This window comes from Podarcis melisellensis (assembly GCF_964234715.1).
Source record: "Podarcis melisellensis genome assembly, chromosome: 15".
Lineage (NCBI taxonomy): Eukaryota > Metazoa > Chordata > Lepidosauria > Squamata > Lacertidae > Podarcis > Podarcis melisellensis.
The window spans coordinates 8,572,654-8,587,587 of NC_138532.1; the positions used below are offsets into that span (position 1 = coordinate 8,572,654).

The 14,934-nt window shown below is 45.7% G+C and overlaps 1 protein-coding gene across 2 annotated transcripts in view; it reads left to right on the forward strand.

Moving 5' to 3' along the window:
• Positions 1 to 14,934, forward strand: part of UNC5D (unc-5 netrin receptor D) — a 405,072-nt gene that overhangs the window by 359,177 nt on the left and 30,961 nt on the right. For both annotated transcript variants that reach the window (XM_081890876.1, XM_081890877.1), the window contains 2 exons: positions 6,334 to 6,502; positions 13,468 to 13,695. In XM_081890876.1, the coding sequence (XP_081747002.1) occupies positions 6,334 to 6,502; positions 13,468 to 13,695 (397 nt within the window). The remainder of the gene's footprint in view (positions 1 to 6,333; positions 6,503 to 13,467; positions 13,696 to 14,934) is intronic.

Below are 14,934 nucleotides of genomic sequence, written 5' to 3' on the forward strand. Positions count from 1 at the left end.
AGTAGATAAATAGGGACTGCTTACGAGCGGGAAGGTAAACGGCGTTTCGTGTGCTGTGCTGGCTCACCAGATGCAGCTTGTCACGCTGGCCACGTGACCTGGAAGTGTCTGCGGACAGCGCTGGCTCCCGGCCTATAGAGTGAGATGAGCGCACAACCCTAGAGTCTGGCAAGACTGGCCCGAACGGGCAGGGGTACCTTTACCTTTATGTGTATGTCTATGTGAGACTGGCACTGAACACAGCGTCACTTGCCAGCATGACCAGCACATGCAAAAGCATGCAGGGGGCATGGCTAGCAGACACAATCCCATTGTCCCTCTCATGCATTCGCCATCGGAGCATAACCAAACGCATGAATAGGGTTGCAGGTCATGGAGAAAGCATTATTATTCTGCTAGCAGAATAATCCCATTGAAATGGGAAAGCTCAAGAGAATGCCAGCATAAACAGCTTTGTCTTCAAAAGCTTATGGAAATGCCTATCTGGTTGCAGTTTTTCACCTTTCCTTGGGGAGTGCATTCCATTATGGCAGCGCCAACAGAGAAAAACCTGCCTTGATGTCACTGCAAGGCCCTTGCAAGCTTAATTGGGTTCCTGGAAGAAGCGGACCATTTGGATCCCTTCCAGTCAGGATTCAGGCCTCATCACGGGACTGAAACTGCCTTGGTCGCATTGGTTGATGATCTCCGGCGGGCTAGGGACAAAGGTGAGAGCTGTTTCCTAGTTCTGCTGGATCTCTCAGCGGCGTTCGATACCATTGACCATAACATCCTTCTGGACCGTCTTGAGGGGCTGGGAGCTGGGGGCACTGTCATACAGTGGTTCCACTCCTTCCTCCTGGGTCATGTTCAGAAAGTGGTGGTAGGGGATGAGTGTTCAGACCCCTGGGCTCTCACTTGTGGGGTGCCTCAGGGTTCTGTCCTCTCCCCCATGCTTTTCAACATCTACATGCAGCCGCTGGGAGAAATCATCAGGCGGTTTGGGCTGGGTGTTCATCAGTATGTGGATGATACCCAGCTCTACCTCTCTTTCAAATCAGAACCAGTGAAGGCAGTGACAGTCCTGTGTGAGTGTCTGGAGGCGGTTGGAGGATGGATGGCGGCAAACAGATTGAGATTGAATCCTGACAAGACAGAAATACTGTTTTGGGGGGACAGGAGGTGGGCAGGTGTGGAGGATTCCCTGGTCCTGAATGGGGTAACTGTGCCCCTGAAGGACCAGGTGCGCAGCCTGGGAGTCATTTTGGACTCACAGCTGTCCATGGAGGCACAGGTCAAGTCTGTATCCAGGGCAGCTGTTTACCAGCTCAATCTGGTACGTAGGCTGAGACCCTATCTGCCTGCAGACTGTCTCGCCAGAGTGGTACAAGCTCTGGTTATCTCCCGCTTGGACTACTGCAATGCGCTCTACGTGGGGCTACCTTTGAAGGTGACCCGGAAACTACAACTAATCCAGAATGCAGCAGCCAGACTGGTGACTGGGAGCGGCCACCGAGACCATATAACACCGGTCTTGAAAGACCTACATTGGCTCCCAGTACGTTTCCGAGCACGATTCAAAGTGTTGGTGCTGACCTTTAAAGCCCTAAATGGCCTCTGTCCAGTATACCTGAAGGAGCGTCTCCACCCCCATCATTCTACCCGGACACTGAGGTCCAGCACCGAGGGCCTTCTGGCGGTTCCCTCACTATGCTACCACTCAATGGATTTGTAACTGGCTGACTGACCGAACCCAAAGGGTCTCATCAATGGTTCCTCTTCATCCTGGAGAAGAGTGAATAGTGGGGTGCCACAGGGTTCTGTCTTGGGCCCGGTCTTATTCAACATCTTTATCAACGACTTGGATGATGGACTCAAGGGCATCCTGATCGAATTTGCAGATGACACCAAACTGGGAGGGGTGGCTAACACCCCAGAGGACAGGATCACACTTCAAAACGACCTTGACAGATTAGAGAACTGGGCCAAAACAAACAAGATGAATTTTAACAGGGAGAAATGTAAAGTATTGCACTTGGGCAAAAAAAATGAGAGGCACAAATACAAGATGGGTGACACCTGGCTTGAGAGCAGTGCATGTGAAAAGGATCTAGGAGTCTTGGTTGACCACAAACTTGACATGAGCCAACAGTGTGACACGGCAGCTAAAAAAGCCAATGCAATTCTGGGCTGCATCAATAGGAGTATAGCATCTAGATCAAGGGAAGTAATAGTGCCACTGTATTCTGCTCTGGTCAGACCTCACCTGGAGTACTGTGTCCAGTTCTGGGCACCACATTTCAAGAAGGACACTGACAAACTGGAACGTGTCCAGAGGAGGGCAACCAAAATGGTCAAAGGCCTGGAAACGATGCCTTATGAGGAACGGTTAAGGGAGCTGGGCATGTTTAGCCTGGAGAAGAGGAGGTTAAGGGGTGATATGATAGCCATGTTCAAATATATAAAAGGATGTCACATAGAGGAGGGTGAAAGGTTGTTTTCTGCTGCTCCAGAGAAGCAGACACGGAGCAATGGATCCAAACTACAAGAAAGAAGATTCCACCTAAACATTAGGAAGAACTTCCTGACAGTAAGAGCTGTTTGACAGTGGAATTTGCTGCCAAGGAGTGTGATGGAGTCTCCTTCTTTGGAGGTCTTTAAGCAGAGGCTTGACAACCATATGTCAGGAGTGCTCTGATGGTGTTTCCTGCTTGGCAGGGGGTTGGACTCGATGGCCCTTGTGGTCTTTTCCAACTCTATGATTCTATGAGAAGCCAAGTTACAGGGAACCAGGCAGAGGGCCTTCTCGGTAGTGGCGCCCGCCCTGTGGAACGCCCTCCCACCAGATGTCAAAGAGAACAACAATTACCAGACTTTTAGAAGACATCTGAAGGCAGCCCTGTTTAGGGAAGCTTTTAATGTTTGATGTATCACAGTATTTTAATATTCTTTTGGAAGCCGCCCAGAGTAGGCGGGGTATAAATAATAAATTATTATTATTATTATTATTATTATTATTATTATTATTATTATTCCATTAGTGTAGCACTCGGGGGAGATGGTTCCATAATCCAGGGACCAAGTATGGAACAGGTCTTTTTCCTTGTCCCCGCTAGCAAGGGGTTGAGCAAGCAAATTCTCGAGCAAGATCTCATGGGAAGTGCAACGACACTGCTATTGGCTTTTTTCTGCAGCAGACAGCAAACATAAACCTGGCCCTAGTAAAATGTAATGAACCGGGGTTGTGTGTGTGGATGAGCCAGGACCTCAAGCAGACTCCCTGGTCCTGTCATGGGAATTTACCACAGCAGAACATTAGAAAAGCCTGCTGATCAGGCTAATAGCCCATCTCGTCTAGCATCCTGTTCTCACAGGCCAACAGATGTCTGTGAGAAACCTATAGCAGAATTCAAGCACAAAAGTGCTCCCCTGTCCTGTCCTTTGCTGATGTTCAGAAGACATGATGCCTCCAGGGTATGGCCATTATGGCTAGTAGCAACCAATAGCCCTCTCCCCCATGAATTTATCCATAGTTCCCAGGGCGTCACTGGACCAACATCAAATGTTGCCACAAGAAATGCAGGGTTTAGAGTGTCCCTGCCTTTGCAGCTTGTTTACAGCTCAGTCCTGCAAGCACTTGAAAATCTGTTCCTCCCACAAAAGGCCAAGAGGTTATGGATGTGTTTGTGATTGCAAAGCAGAAAAACAAGACAGCTTCACGAGCTTCAGATTCAACAGCCTTCCTAGCAACGTCTCTGAATTAATTTTATGCTGTTTACATTGTCATGGCAGACTTTGTCACAAACAGCCGCCCATGTAACCCTAAAGCATATGTCTCACCATCCCCCATTTTATCAAGGATACTCCCTATTTTCTGGTAACTGTCTCTCCTTTATGATTGTTGCTGTTTTTACCTTTGGGAAAGCCTGGTTTAAAAAAGGTTGCTAGTGTATATTGCTAGACTGGAGTGCAGTCTACACACACATTAAAAAATGCTGTAAAAATGCTTTTAAAAAAGTTTTGGAAAATACATTGAATTTTGCATAGCTCATTGTTGCCATCTAGTGTCACATTTCTATATTGCACTTCACAACACATTTAAAACGTTTAATTTGCAGCTGTATAGCTGAGTCCTGGCTGTTCTTTAAGACTTCTGCCTGTTACTCCACATCTTCCTCTCCAGGTTAAATCTGTTAGTGTTGGATGGTGGATATTGTCATTCCTTTAATGCACATGCACGTAAATATGTGAGCATTTGTTGTTGTTTAGTCATTTAGTCGTGTCCAACTCTTTGTGACCCCATGGACCAGAGCACGCCAGGCACTTCTGTCTTCCACTGCCTCCCACAGTTTGGTCAAACTCATGCTGGTAGCTTCGAGAACACTGTCCAACCATCTCGTCCTCTGTCGTCCCCTTCTTCTTGTGCCCTCCATCTTTCCCAAAATCAGGGTCTTTGTCAAGTAGTCTTATCTTCTCATGAGGTGGCCAAAGTATTGGAGCCTCAGCTTCAGGATCTATCCTTCCAGTGAGCACTCAGGGCTGATTTCCTTCAGAATGAATAGGTTTATGTGAGCATAGAATCACAGAATCACAAATTGTCTAGTCCAACCCCTGTAATGCAGGAATAATTTGCCCAACGTGAGGCTTGAACTCATGACCCAGTATGATGCTGTACCGACTGAGCATGCAGCTTGATATTTCACACACCACTGAAGCTCACTTTGAACTCTTGATAACTCTGGACGTTGTTTGTTTTGGCATATTTTTAACCAAAACCACAAACCTCATATTTTACAACAAGTCACAGCTCATTCTTAGGAGCCCTGACTGCCTCCGTGTTTTCTGCAGGATGTTCCTGCCTCTTCCTCCTGCACCTCTGTTTCCAGTCAGGCTGCCATGTTTCTTGCAATGTTAGAGCAGCCTGGCTCCAGATTTCGTGCAGTTGTTTTGGAAGGAGAGCAGGTTGTCAGATCCTGCTCATTTGGTCCTTGTAATTCTGACAGCATCCCTTCACTGTAGCTCCATGTGGGAAGTGAGAAATGCTCGATATGGGTGCGTGATGCATTGTGAAGTGAACATCGGCTATTGCCTGGCATACCACCCCCCCCCCCTCCGTTCCCTCTAGATCTGTGTTAATCTGGAGCAAAAACTTGCTGGCAATAAACTCATTACAGAACCTAGTTTTTTAAATTTCTGCTAGCATGTCATTACCTGAGGCTGGCTTTGTCTGTTTCCTTGTTACATTCAGCGGCTGCTGGGCTGGAGTTGAGAGTAGATGCAAGTTCCTCTGAGCATGCATAGAGCGCCTCCTCCAAATTATTATAATCAGTCCTCATGCTTCCAGGTCTGCAGACTGACTCTCTGAAACCTTAAACCAGATCTGGCTTGGGTCAAAGCAAGCCTGCAATATATGAGTGAGGAGATCCCAAGAAAGATGCACTTGCTATAATTGTTTGTTTGTTGTGTGTGTGTTCTTGCAATTTTGAGGGTGTCTCCCCCCCCCCAATATATACAACAGCATGCAAGGAGGAAATGAGTTTGTGTGGAATGGAGATAAATTCAGGCCCAAAAGACAGAATGAGTGTTCTTATTGAACATTTTGTAATTTCATATTAGTGATTTCTCAGTTACACAATTAAGGTTGTTCAGGAGCAGATCAGAAATGTTTTGTTTTTTGCCAGAGTGGCTGGGAATATTGATGTTAGGATACATCCGAAAGCCATAATTAGTTTTTTTCCCCCACAGCTATAAAATAGTATATTGTTCATAGCATTCTGTGAATCAAAAATCAGGGCGCAGCTAGCATGACAGTAAAGGCAATTTTGATTTCCACTGATAGCAAGGGAAGCGCTTGAGATTTGATACAGGGAAGCAATGACAAGTAAAAACTCGGGTGTCATCAGCCCAGAACTGATGGGGCAGATTTCATGGATCCCATTCAGCAGAATGTGCAAGAGGGAATCCACCACTAACAACACAAAATGCAGCAGTGCTGGCTTGCCACATTGTGAAGCAAATGAAATATACATTACCTAATAAAGGAAGGCCCCTGTAAGACCATTATGTCCAGAGTCTAAAATTACCTTAGGGCACTACTGAGTGAAATAGCAGGTCCTGGTGGATCTCTGACTTGTATTAAATTTGCAAATGAATACAGTTCATTCCCCTCCCCTCCATTGTTTTTCTCCCTGTGATTTTCTCTGCTATTTTTTAAATATTTAGTTGTTACCATTAAACAAGTATAAATGTCATCAAAGCAATCAAGAAGCTGAACAAATGTTCTGCTTTTGCTCTTGGAAGAAAGGCTTATGTTTTGATTTCCTTTGTAACATTTCTCTCTCTCTCCATGCAAAGCTTGCAGCCGGAAGGCAGCGAAGTCCTCCTTGGACCACAAGTAACTTGTGGCCCTCCGGATGTGACCGTCTCCACCCCATTTGCCTTGACAATACCACACTGTGCAGAAGCGAATTCTGAGCACTGGAACGTCCACCTGAAAAAGAAAAAGCTCCAGGGCAAATGGGAGGTAAGTGAAGTTCCTTGCCCAGAGGATTGAGCCAAAAAAGGATGCTTAAAGATGGATCTCACAAGATGAAAGGTTAGTTAGGTAAAGTAAGGTAAAGGGACCCCTGACCATTAGGTCCAGTCGTGGCCGACTCTGGGGTTGTGGCTCTCATCTCGCTTTATTGGCCAAGGGAGCCGGCGTACAGCTTCTGGGTCATGTGGCCAGCATGACTAAGCCGCTTCTGGTGAACCAGAGCAGCGCACAGAAACGCCATTTACCTTCCCACCAGAGCGGTACCTATTTTTCTACTTGCACTTTGAGGTGCTTTTGAACTGCTAGGTTGGCAGGAGCAGGGACCGAGCAACGGGTGCTCAACCCGTCGCGGGGATTTGAACCGCTGACCTTCTGATCTGCATGTCCTAGGCTCTGTGGTTTAACCTACAGCGCCACCCACGTCCCTTTGAAATGTTAGTTAGTCTGGATTAAAAGTACCACTTCCAATCTTAAATTCAGTTCTCAACACTTCAGCGGCAACTAGCGATTTATTTGGGTTTTTAACAGAAAATGAAATTTTGTGCAAATTTCTCTGCACAAACACATTTTTGCATGTTTTTTTTTACTAATATACAATATTTTTGCAAGCAATTCCCACAAATGTCATGCATTCTTATATGTGTCTTTCTCTAATATCCGCATTGTTTGCACATTTCCATATTGTTTGTTGGAGAACTGCACCGCAAAATGAAGAGATGTGCAGATTTTGAAAGACAGCTGTGTTTTACTTTGTGTTATGGGACTCAGGTAGCTTCTTGTGAAAATGCAAGCCAAACTGCATTCCTTTCCCATCCTAACATCCCACACGCCAGAAGAGCAAGAAAACCTCACCACAGTGAGTGTGGTGAGCAGATTTGTGGATCCTTTTCCCTACAGGGAATTGCTCCATTCTAGGTGCTCATTGAAATTGCATTCAGCTCTCATCCAAGTATTCATGACAAAAAGAGGAATTGCAAATCCCTCTTCCCATCCACTCACTGAATTAATGGCTCAGGCCAGTGGAGCAACACATAAGATGGAAGACTTCATTAGAATAAACATTATCCTGGTGAATAACATGGTGAAGGAATCTTGCCCGTGTCTTGTTTGTTGTCTTTGATGTTCCAAATGATCCCTCTACCTGAGGGATCATTTGTTTTGAGGGGGCGGGGGATTAAAGACAAATCGGAGAATGTGAAGCTGTGCTAAAATTGCTAATGTGTTGTCATTGCCACTACCTTCTGATGACATTGGATTTCTTGCTGAAAACACTTGTGCTGATTCAGTCTGCACAGCCCTTGGATTCATTTCACTGAAACCTTCCATCTGTGTAAAACTAGCTCAATAGCATCCGTTTAAGAAAGAGCCTTTAAGCGTGACCCTGCTTTTATTTATTTATTTTTGCTTCTCTATATCCTGCTCTTCATGCAAGGAGCTGGTAAAGGTAAAGGTAAAGGGACCCCCGACCATTAGGTCCAGTCATGGCCGACTCTGGGGTTGCTGCGCTCATCTCGCTTAACTGGCCGAGGGAGCTGGCGTACAGCTTCCGGGTCATGTGGCCAGCATGACTAAGCCACTTCTGGCAAACCAGAGCAGCACACGGAAACGCTGTTTACCTTCCCGCTGGAGTGGTACCTATTTATCTACTTGCACTTTGACGTGCTTTCAAACTGCTAGGTTGGCAGGAGCAGGGACCGAGCAACAGGAGCTCACCCCGTTGCAGGGATTTGAACCACTGACCTTCTGATTGGCAAGTCCTAGGCTCTGTGGCTTAACCCACAGCGCCACCTTCTTCCCTTACAAGGAGCTTGTAATTGCACATAAAGTTTTTTCTCCCTTATCTGCACAATAGCCATGTGAAGTACCGTATTTTTTCGCTCTATTGGATGCACCAGACCATAGGAGGGGGAGAATAGGAAAGAAAAATTTTTCTTCTTCTTCTCCCCCTCAAAAACAAGGTGCGTTCAAGAGCAGGTTGGGGAACAGGGCAAAGCCTTGCCGCTGCCCCCCGAGCTTGTGGGGCTGGCAGTGGGGGAAGCGATGCTTTCCCCCACCGCCAGCCTCAAAGATCCCTGAAGCCTTTGGAGCGCAGCTGCACTCCAAAGGCTTGAGGCTTTGGGGACATCCTTTGTAGCCTCCGCAGGGCGGCGGGGTGCCTTCACCCCGCCGCCCTGCGGAGGCTTTGCGCAGCCATCCCGAAGCTAGAACAGCGAGACAGAGGACTGCACAGCGCCCCGTCTCACTGTTTTGGCTTCGGGGACAGCAGGCTGCTATCCGCAAGCCTTAGGAGCCCGGCAGAAACTCCCGCTGGGTTCTGAAGGCTTGCGCAGAGCTGCCTGAAGCCTGGGGTGCACAGGGCCGCGCTCCCCGGGCTTCGGGCTGCAGGCAGCTGTCCACAAGCTGTCTGTGCGCACCAACCCCTCTCGCTTTCCAGCCTGCATTCGCTCCATAGGATGCACACACTTTCCCCCTTCATTTTTGGAGGGGGAAAAGTGCGTCCTATAGAGCGAAAAATATGATAAGTTAAGCTGAGTGTGGGTGATGAGACCCAAGTTCGAGCAGAGAGCTTCAAGGGGGGGGATTTGAACCCAGGTTTCCATTAGCTGCTCTGGTTCACCAGAAGCTGCTCAGTCATGCTGGCCACATGACTCGGAAGCTGTCTGCAGACAAACACTGGCTCCCTCAGCCTATAGAGTGAGATGAGCACAGAACCCCAGAGTCGTCCGCAACTGGACTTAATGGTCAGGGGTCCCTTTACCTTTACCTTTACCTCTCTTGATCCTAGTCTAACCATTATGCTACTCTAACTTTGGAGTGAACATTGATAGTCTTTGAAACTGTGCTTTCCCCCAGTTCCAACCCAAACCATTATTATTATTATTATTATTATTATTATTATTATTATTATTATTATTATTAAACATCCCAAATCCTGGTTTTAGTAGAACTCAGAGTGGGCATCCATTTTATAACAATTTTTTTAAAAAAGAGACCTGAACGTGATGGGAGCGAATTTGCTTCACTTTTCATTGATTTCAAAATGAAGAGCGAAGGATAACAAATGGGGGTCTTTGTTGCCACATTTGAACCCATTCCTCATTCACTTGGCGGGGGGTTATCTCTTCCATATCTGTCTCTTGGTGGCTGCCATTTTATTTCCCCCAGATGATGAAGATGACTTATTAAATTTCTGTACTGCCCTTCATCCAAAGACCACAGGGCAGTTTATAATACAAAAATGCATACCAAACAAAAACAATAACCTCCTGCCACACGGACACAGATGGTTTAATCAGCCAAAGGCCTGGCAAAAGAGGACTGCTTTTGCCTGGTGCCTAAAGATATGTACCAAAGGTGCCAGCCAAGCTCCACACATTGCCAAAACGGCAGCTTGTGGTGGCCACCGAGGCAGCATCCAAAGCGAAAAGAAATAAAGAAACAGAAACAACAAATATGAGTAGTGGACCAATGTGATTTTCTCAAATAGTGTGGTTTTAAGGAGTGAATAACAAAACAAATCTAGTGAAGATTAAAAATCCTAGATAGAGAGGCCACTCAATTTCAGTTTACAGCAGAGCTGATTAGAGGGGACCTGATTCCAGGAACTGGTGGGCTGATTTGGTCATTTGGGTTTCAGGAAGACACTTACCATAGTGGTGATTCCTCTCCTCTCTGGCAACTGGAGCTTACCATTCCCTCCCCTCTGGTGTTTAAGACAGAAGCTGTGGTGACCAGGATAAGGTATCTGGACACCACCAAGTTTTCTACTCCCAAGATGCATCTGGAATGATTCATGCAGGTTGTGTAGCAAATGTGGTGCTCTCCAGCCTTTGCAGACCACCACTTCACAACATCCCTGAACATCAGGCATGCTGGCTGGAGCCGGTGGCAGTTGTTGTTCTACACATCTGGAGGAGACCATGTTGTCTGCCTCTGCTTTTCACTTCCTCTTTGCTATATTATTTTACGCATCCTCTCTTCTACCAATTTAAAAGCCAGGATGGTGCTTGTTCCTTTTGGTTCCAACATATGCTGGAAATGCAATAATCATCCCAAAGCAGATTATCAACAGTTCAAAATACGTTTCAGCAGGCTACCCTACTTGTATGATGGCAGGCTATATGATGTCCTTGTGGGTTTTTCATTGCTTGCATTCATTGATAAGAGAGAAGATTCATCAGCTCTGCACTCCAATAAAATAAAATATATTTGCTTGGGATGGGGAAAACCTTGAATTGTTATTGCAAAGGTTTTCAGGGCAGCTTTGGGATATTGAGGGCTACAGGATGTTCACCCCAGTCCTAGTAGAAGAAAATATATATAATACTAGGGGGTGACCCCCTCACTCGCTCTGCTTGTCACCCCCTAGTATTTTATATATTTTCTTCCAACAACAAGAAGAAGAAGCAATAAGTTTCAGTCTTGCAAACTTTGCTCACACTGATCCCAGGTGAGGTTTTAAACATCTTAACTAAAACATAGCTTCTCTGCTAAAAAGAAAATTAAAAAACCCACATACTGCATCTTCCACCCACTGTTGTATGCTGGGAACTGCCTGCGTGTATCTCTGTGTTGCAAACACTCTCATTTACATATATACACACAGGCAAATACTCAAATTACAGCTTCTCTGTTGAGTCACAGACCTAATATTCATGATCTAGTCACAAGGCTTAGTCACAAGTTAATCTGCCACACCTATTTAATGTGCATTAAACTTATATCTTCCACACACCCCTCCCCAGAATGCCTTGGCAATGTCTCAGACTTTTGTCCTCCTGCTCTGGAGGTGAACCATTTGGGCTCTGAGGTGGATTTCTGCAGGGCTGGCTTACATGTGTTGATTCAGTCCATGGGCCTTTTGTCTCCCCTGGTGGCTCCGAATGTCATCATAGTGTGACAATAAACCATTGCAAACATATGTAGAGAAATAGAAAAACAAAATTATTTAGCAAGATTCAGTGAATAGGGAGTATCCCTTGCACTGTGCCAGTAGGCCAACACACAAAATATCAATGGACTTATTGGAAACACAGTACTGTACATTAGAAGTGAAGGTTGGCATTGCATTAAATAAAGCATAGGGAACTTTGAGCCCTCCAGATGTTGTTGGACTCCAACTCCCATCATCACAGCCAACACAGCCAATTTTTATGGATGTTAGGAGTTGCAGACCCTCTGAATGTCCCTATTTTCCAGGGACGTCCCTGGAAAATGTTTAATGTTTTATTATGTTTATATACCGGTATATATATGCTGGAAGCTGCCCAGAGTGCTGGGGCAACCCAGTAAGATGTGTGGGGTATAAATAGTGAAATCATCATTATGGAATGGGAACATATCAGAGAAATGTTGGAGGGTATGGAGTTGCAGTCAGACAACATCTGGAGGACCACAGATTCTTCCTCTCTGTTTTAAGTAGTTTGGGTGTTAATCCTATACACATTTATTTTGGGGATAATAAAACTTATTTCTGAGCAAGCACGTATAGGATCAGGCATCTTTCTAAATTTGGAGATGGAAAACAGACCCATTGCTCATTACAGCTCTGTTTTCCCACATAACATTTTCAGTTTCTCAGAGCAGACGTGACAGACAAAACCAACTTAGCTCTGCATTATTTTTCTGTAAAATCGTTAGCCTTCTCTTTTTGTTTTGTTTTGCTGCATTTCTTTTCTTGTCTTTCAAGCATACCTGCTGTTGCCTGTTGTTTTTGGTGCCTCCAGAAGTCCCCCCCCCATCCAAAAATCACATATGTTGAAAATTTCCAGCATATGGTAGAAGAGGTGGCCAAGGCGACATTTCAGTTTTAAAAGCTGCTTGCCATGTGGCACAGTAAGATCCTGCTTGAGAAACAGTCTGAATCTCTTTTGAACTTAGGGAGCTGGGGTTCAGGGTTCAGTAGACCCCAGCCTGCTTGTGAGACTGGGTGAAGCCTTTTGGTGAGCTCCAGCCATAATCACATTGACAGTTTTGTTATCAAAATACAAAGAGTTCATTAAAAACACCCTATAAACTAGTAGCAACCAGGAGAAGATTAATGTCTGTGTGCCAGGCTTAGGAAAAGGAGAGATAGCTTCTGGCCCTCTAGATTTTGCTGGATTCCAACTTCTGTCATAAAAACATAAGCATAGCCTTGCTGGATCAGACCAAGAATATTACCAGGTGCTGATGAGAAGCTTGCAAGCAGAATAGGAAGCCCATAAGTCAACATAGCTGTCAACTTTTCCTTTTTCTTGCGAGGAATCCTATTCGGAATAAGGGAATTTCCCTTAAAAAAGGGGAAACGTATGTAAGTCAATGGAAAGCCCACAAAGGTTTGATTACAGTTGGAATCCAACAACATATGCCCCCCCTCCTAGCTAAAACACTTCCTTGGAACCAAAGATTTCATCTTCCAATGGAAGGTGTGCTCCTCCATTGGAGAAAGCTCCTTCCATCAGAAGGAAACCTTTCGATCCAACCAGTTGGCTCCTCCTACCTATTTTGGGTCTTGAGCAGGGGTCGGCAAGGTTTACCTCTCCTGGGCCGGTTCACTCCAGTGGAGATCCCTCCATGGGCCGGATCGCGCCGACATCTGTGACTGCGCAGATGCAATTTTCTGTGTTTGCGCAGACACAATTTCCAGCGCCGCAGAAGCGAGTCCCCACGCTGCGCTGTGCCGGTTTAGCACAGCACGCGGGGACTTGCCAAGTGGGCAGCTCGATTCAGGGGCAGCTCGTGGGATGGTTATGGCCCATGGGCCTTAGGTTGTCAACCCCTGGTCTTGAGCTTCTGACTCCACTATCTCATGTCTATTGGATCCCAGTAACTGTCTCCTATGAAAGCTCTTTATAGGATATACTAATATTAAGAAAATAGCAGAGATGTTAACCTATTCTAAGAGTTGTGCCAAGTTTGGAATATATGTTTAATGCGGTTTGTTTTTTCATCCCTCCCCCTGAAAAAAACAGGAAGTCATGTCTGTGGAAGAGGAAACTACTTCCTGTTACTGCCTCCTGGACCCATATGCCTGTCACATTCTTTTGGACTCTTTTGGAACTTATGCTCTCACTGGGGAGCCCCTCTCTGACTGTTCCGTTAAAGAACTGAAAGTTGCAGTCTTTGGCTGTCTGTCTTGCAACTCACTGGATTACAGTCTAAGAGTGTATTGCATTGATAACACTCCCTGTGCATTTCAGGTAAGGCTGGAAAATCTCTTCAGATTTTTGTGAATTCTTCTTCATTGCTCAGATATTTTAGTTTTCAATATTTTATACTTGCTTATGCAAAAAACTGATCATGGTATGAAACAGGGACTGAATCCAGGAGTAGAAAACATGTGGCTTTCCAACTGGAACTCCAACTCCCATTTGCCCCATCGGATGATGGGAGCTAGAGTCCAAGAACATCCAGAGGTCCAGAAGTGCCCCCATCCTTGACCTAAAATATCCTATACTGATCAGATTTTGACACAGCTCTACAACTTTTCTTTTCTTAGTGCCCCCCTGCCCCGCCCCACCCCATCCTGCTCTATTTGGAATAGGGACTTTGACACCAGAGTTTAAGGCTTGCAATCATGTGCCCACTTAGCTGGGAATAATTTCCCACTGAATGCATGGGATTTATGATCTGAAGCTCAACATCAAAAAAACTAAGATCATGGCCACTGGTCCCATCACCTCCTGGCAAATAGAAGGGGAAGAAATGGAGGCAGTGAGAAATTTTACTTTCTTGGGCTCCATGATCACTGCAGATGGTGACAGCAGCTGCGAAATTAAAAGATGCCTGCTTCTTGGGAGAAAAGCAATGACAAACCTAGACAGCATCTTAAAAAGCAGAGACATCACCTTGCCGACAAAGGTCCGTATTGTTAAAACTATGGTTTTCCCAGTAGTGATGTATGGAAGTGAGAGCTGGACCATAAAGAAGGCTGATCGCCGAAGAATTGATGCTTTTGAATTATGGTTGGAGGAGACTCTTGAGAGTCCCATGGACTGCAAGAAGATCAAACCTCTCTATTCTTATGGAAGGTGGTACACAGTTATGTGCATTTCTTCACCAACATGTTTTAAACGAAAAAGCAGGCATCTTTTCCTGCTATTTTCCGGTACCAAGTCACCTTCCTCAGAATTGCTTTTCTCCTTACCTGGCGTGAGCCTATCTTGAGCAGAGAATCCACCTGAAGTGAAAAGGTTAAGCATCATCAGCACACCTGCCAATCTGCTACACCTGCAGCTGTTTTGTTTGAGAGAGAGAGAGAGAGAGAGAGAGAGAGAGAGAGAGAGAGAGAGAGAGAGAGAGAGAGAGAGAGAGAAGTGTCTGGACAAAATTGCATCCAACTGCACATTGGCCTTTTTTGCATATCATGCTAAGTCAAGCCATGGCTTAGAGCGAGCACACAGGCTCCTGGAGAGAACACAGTGATTGCTTAGTTCCTC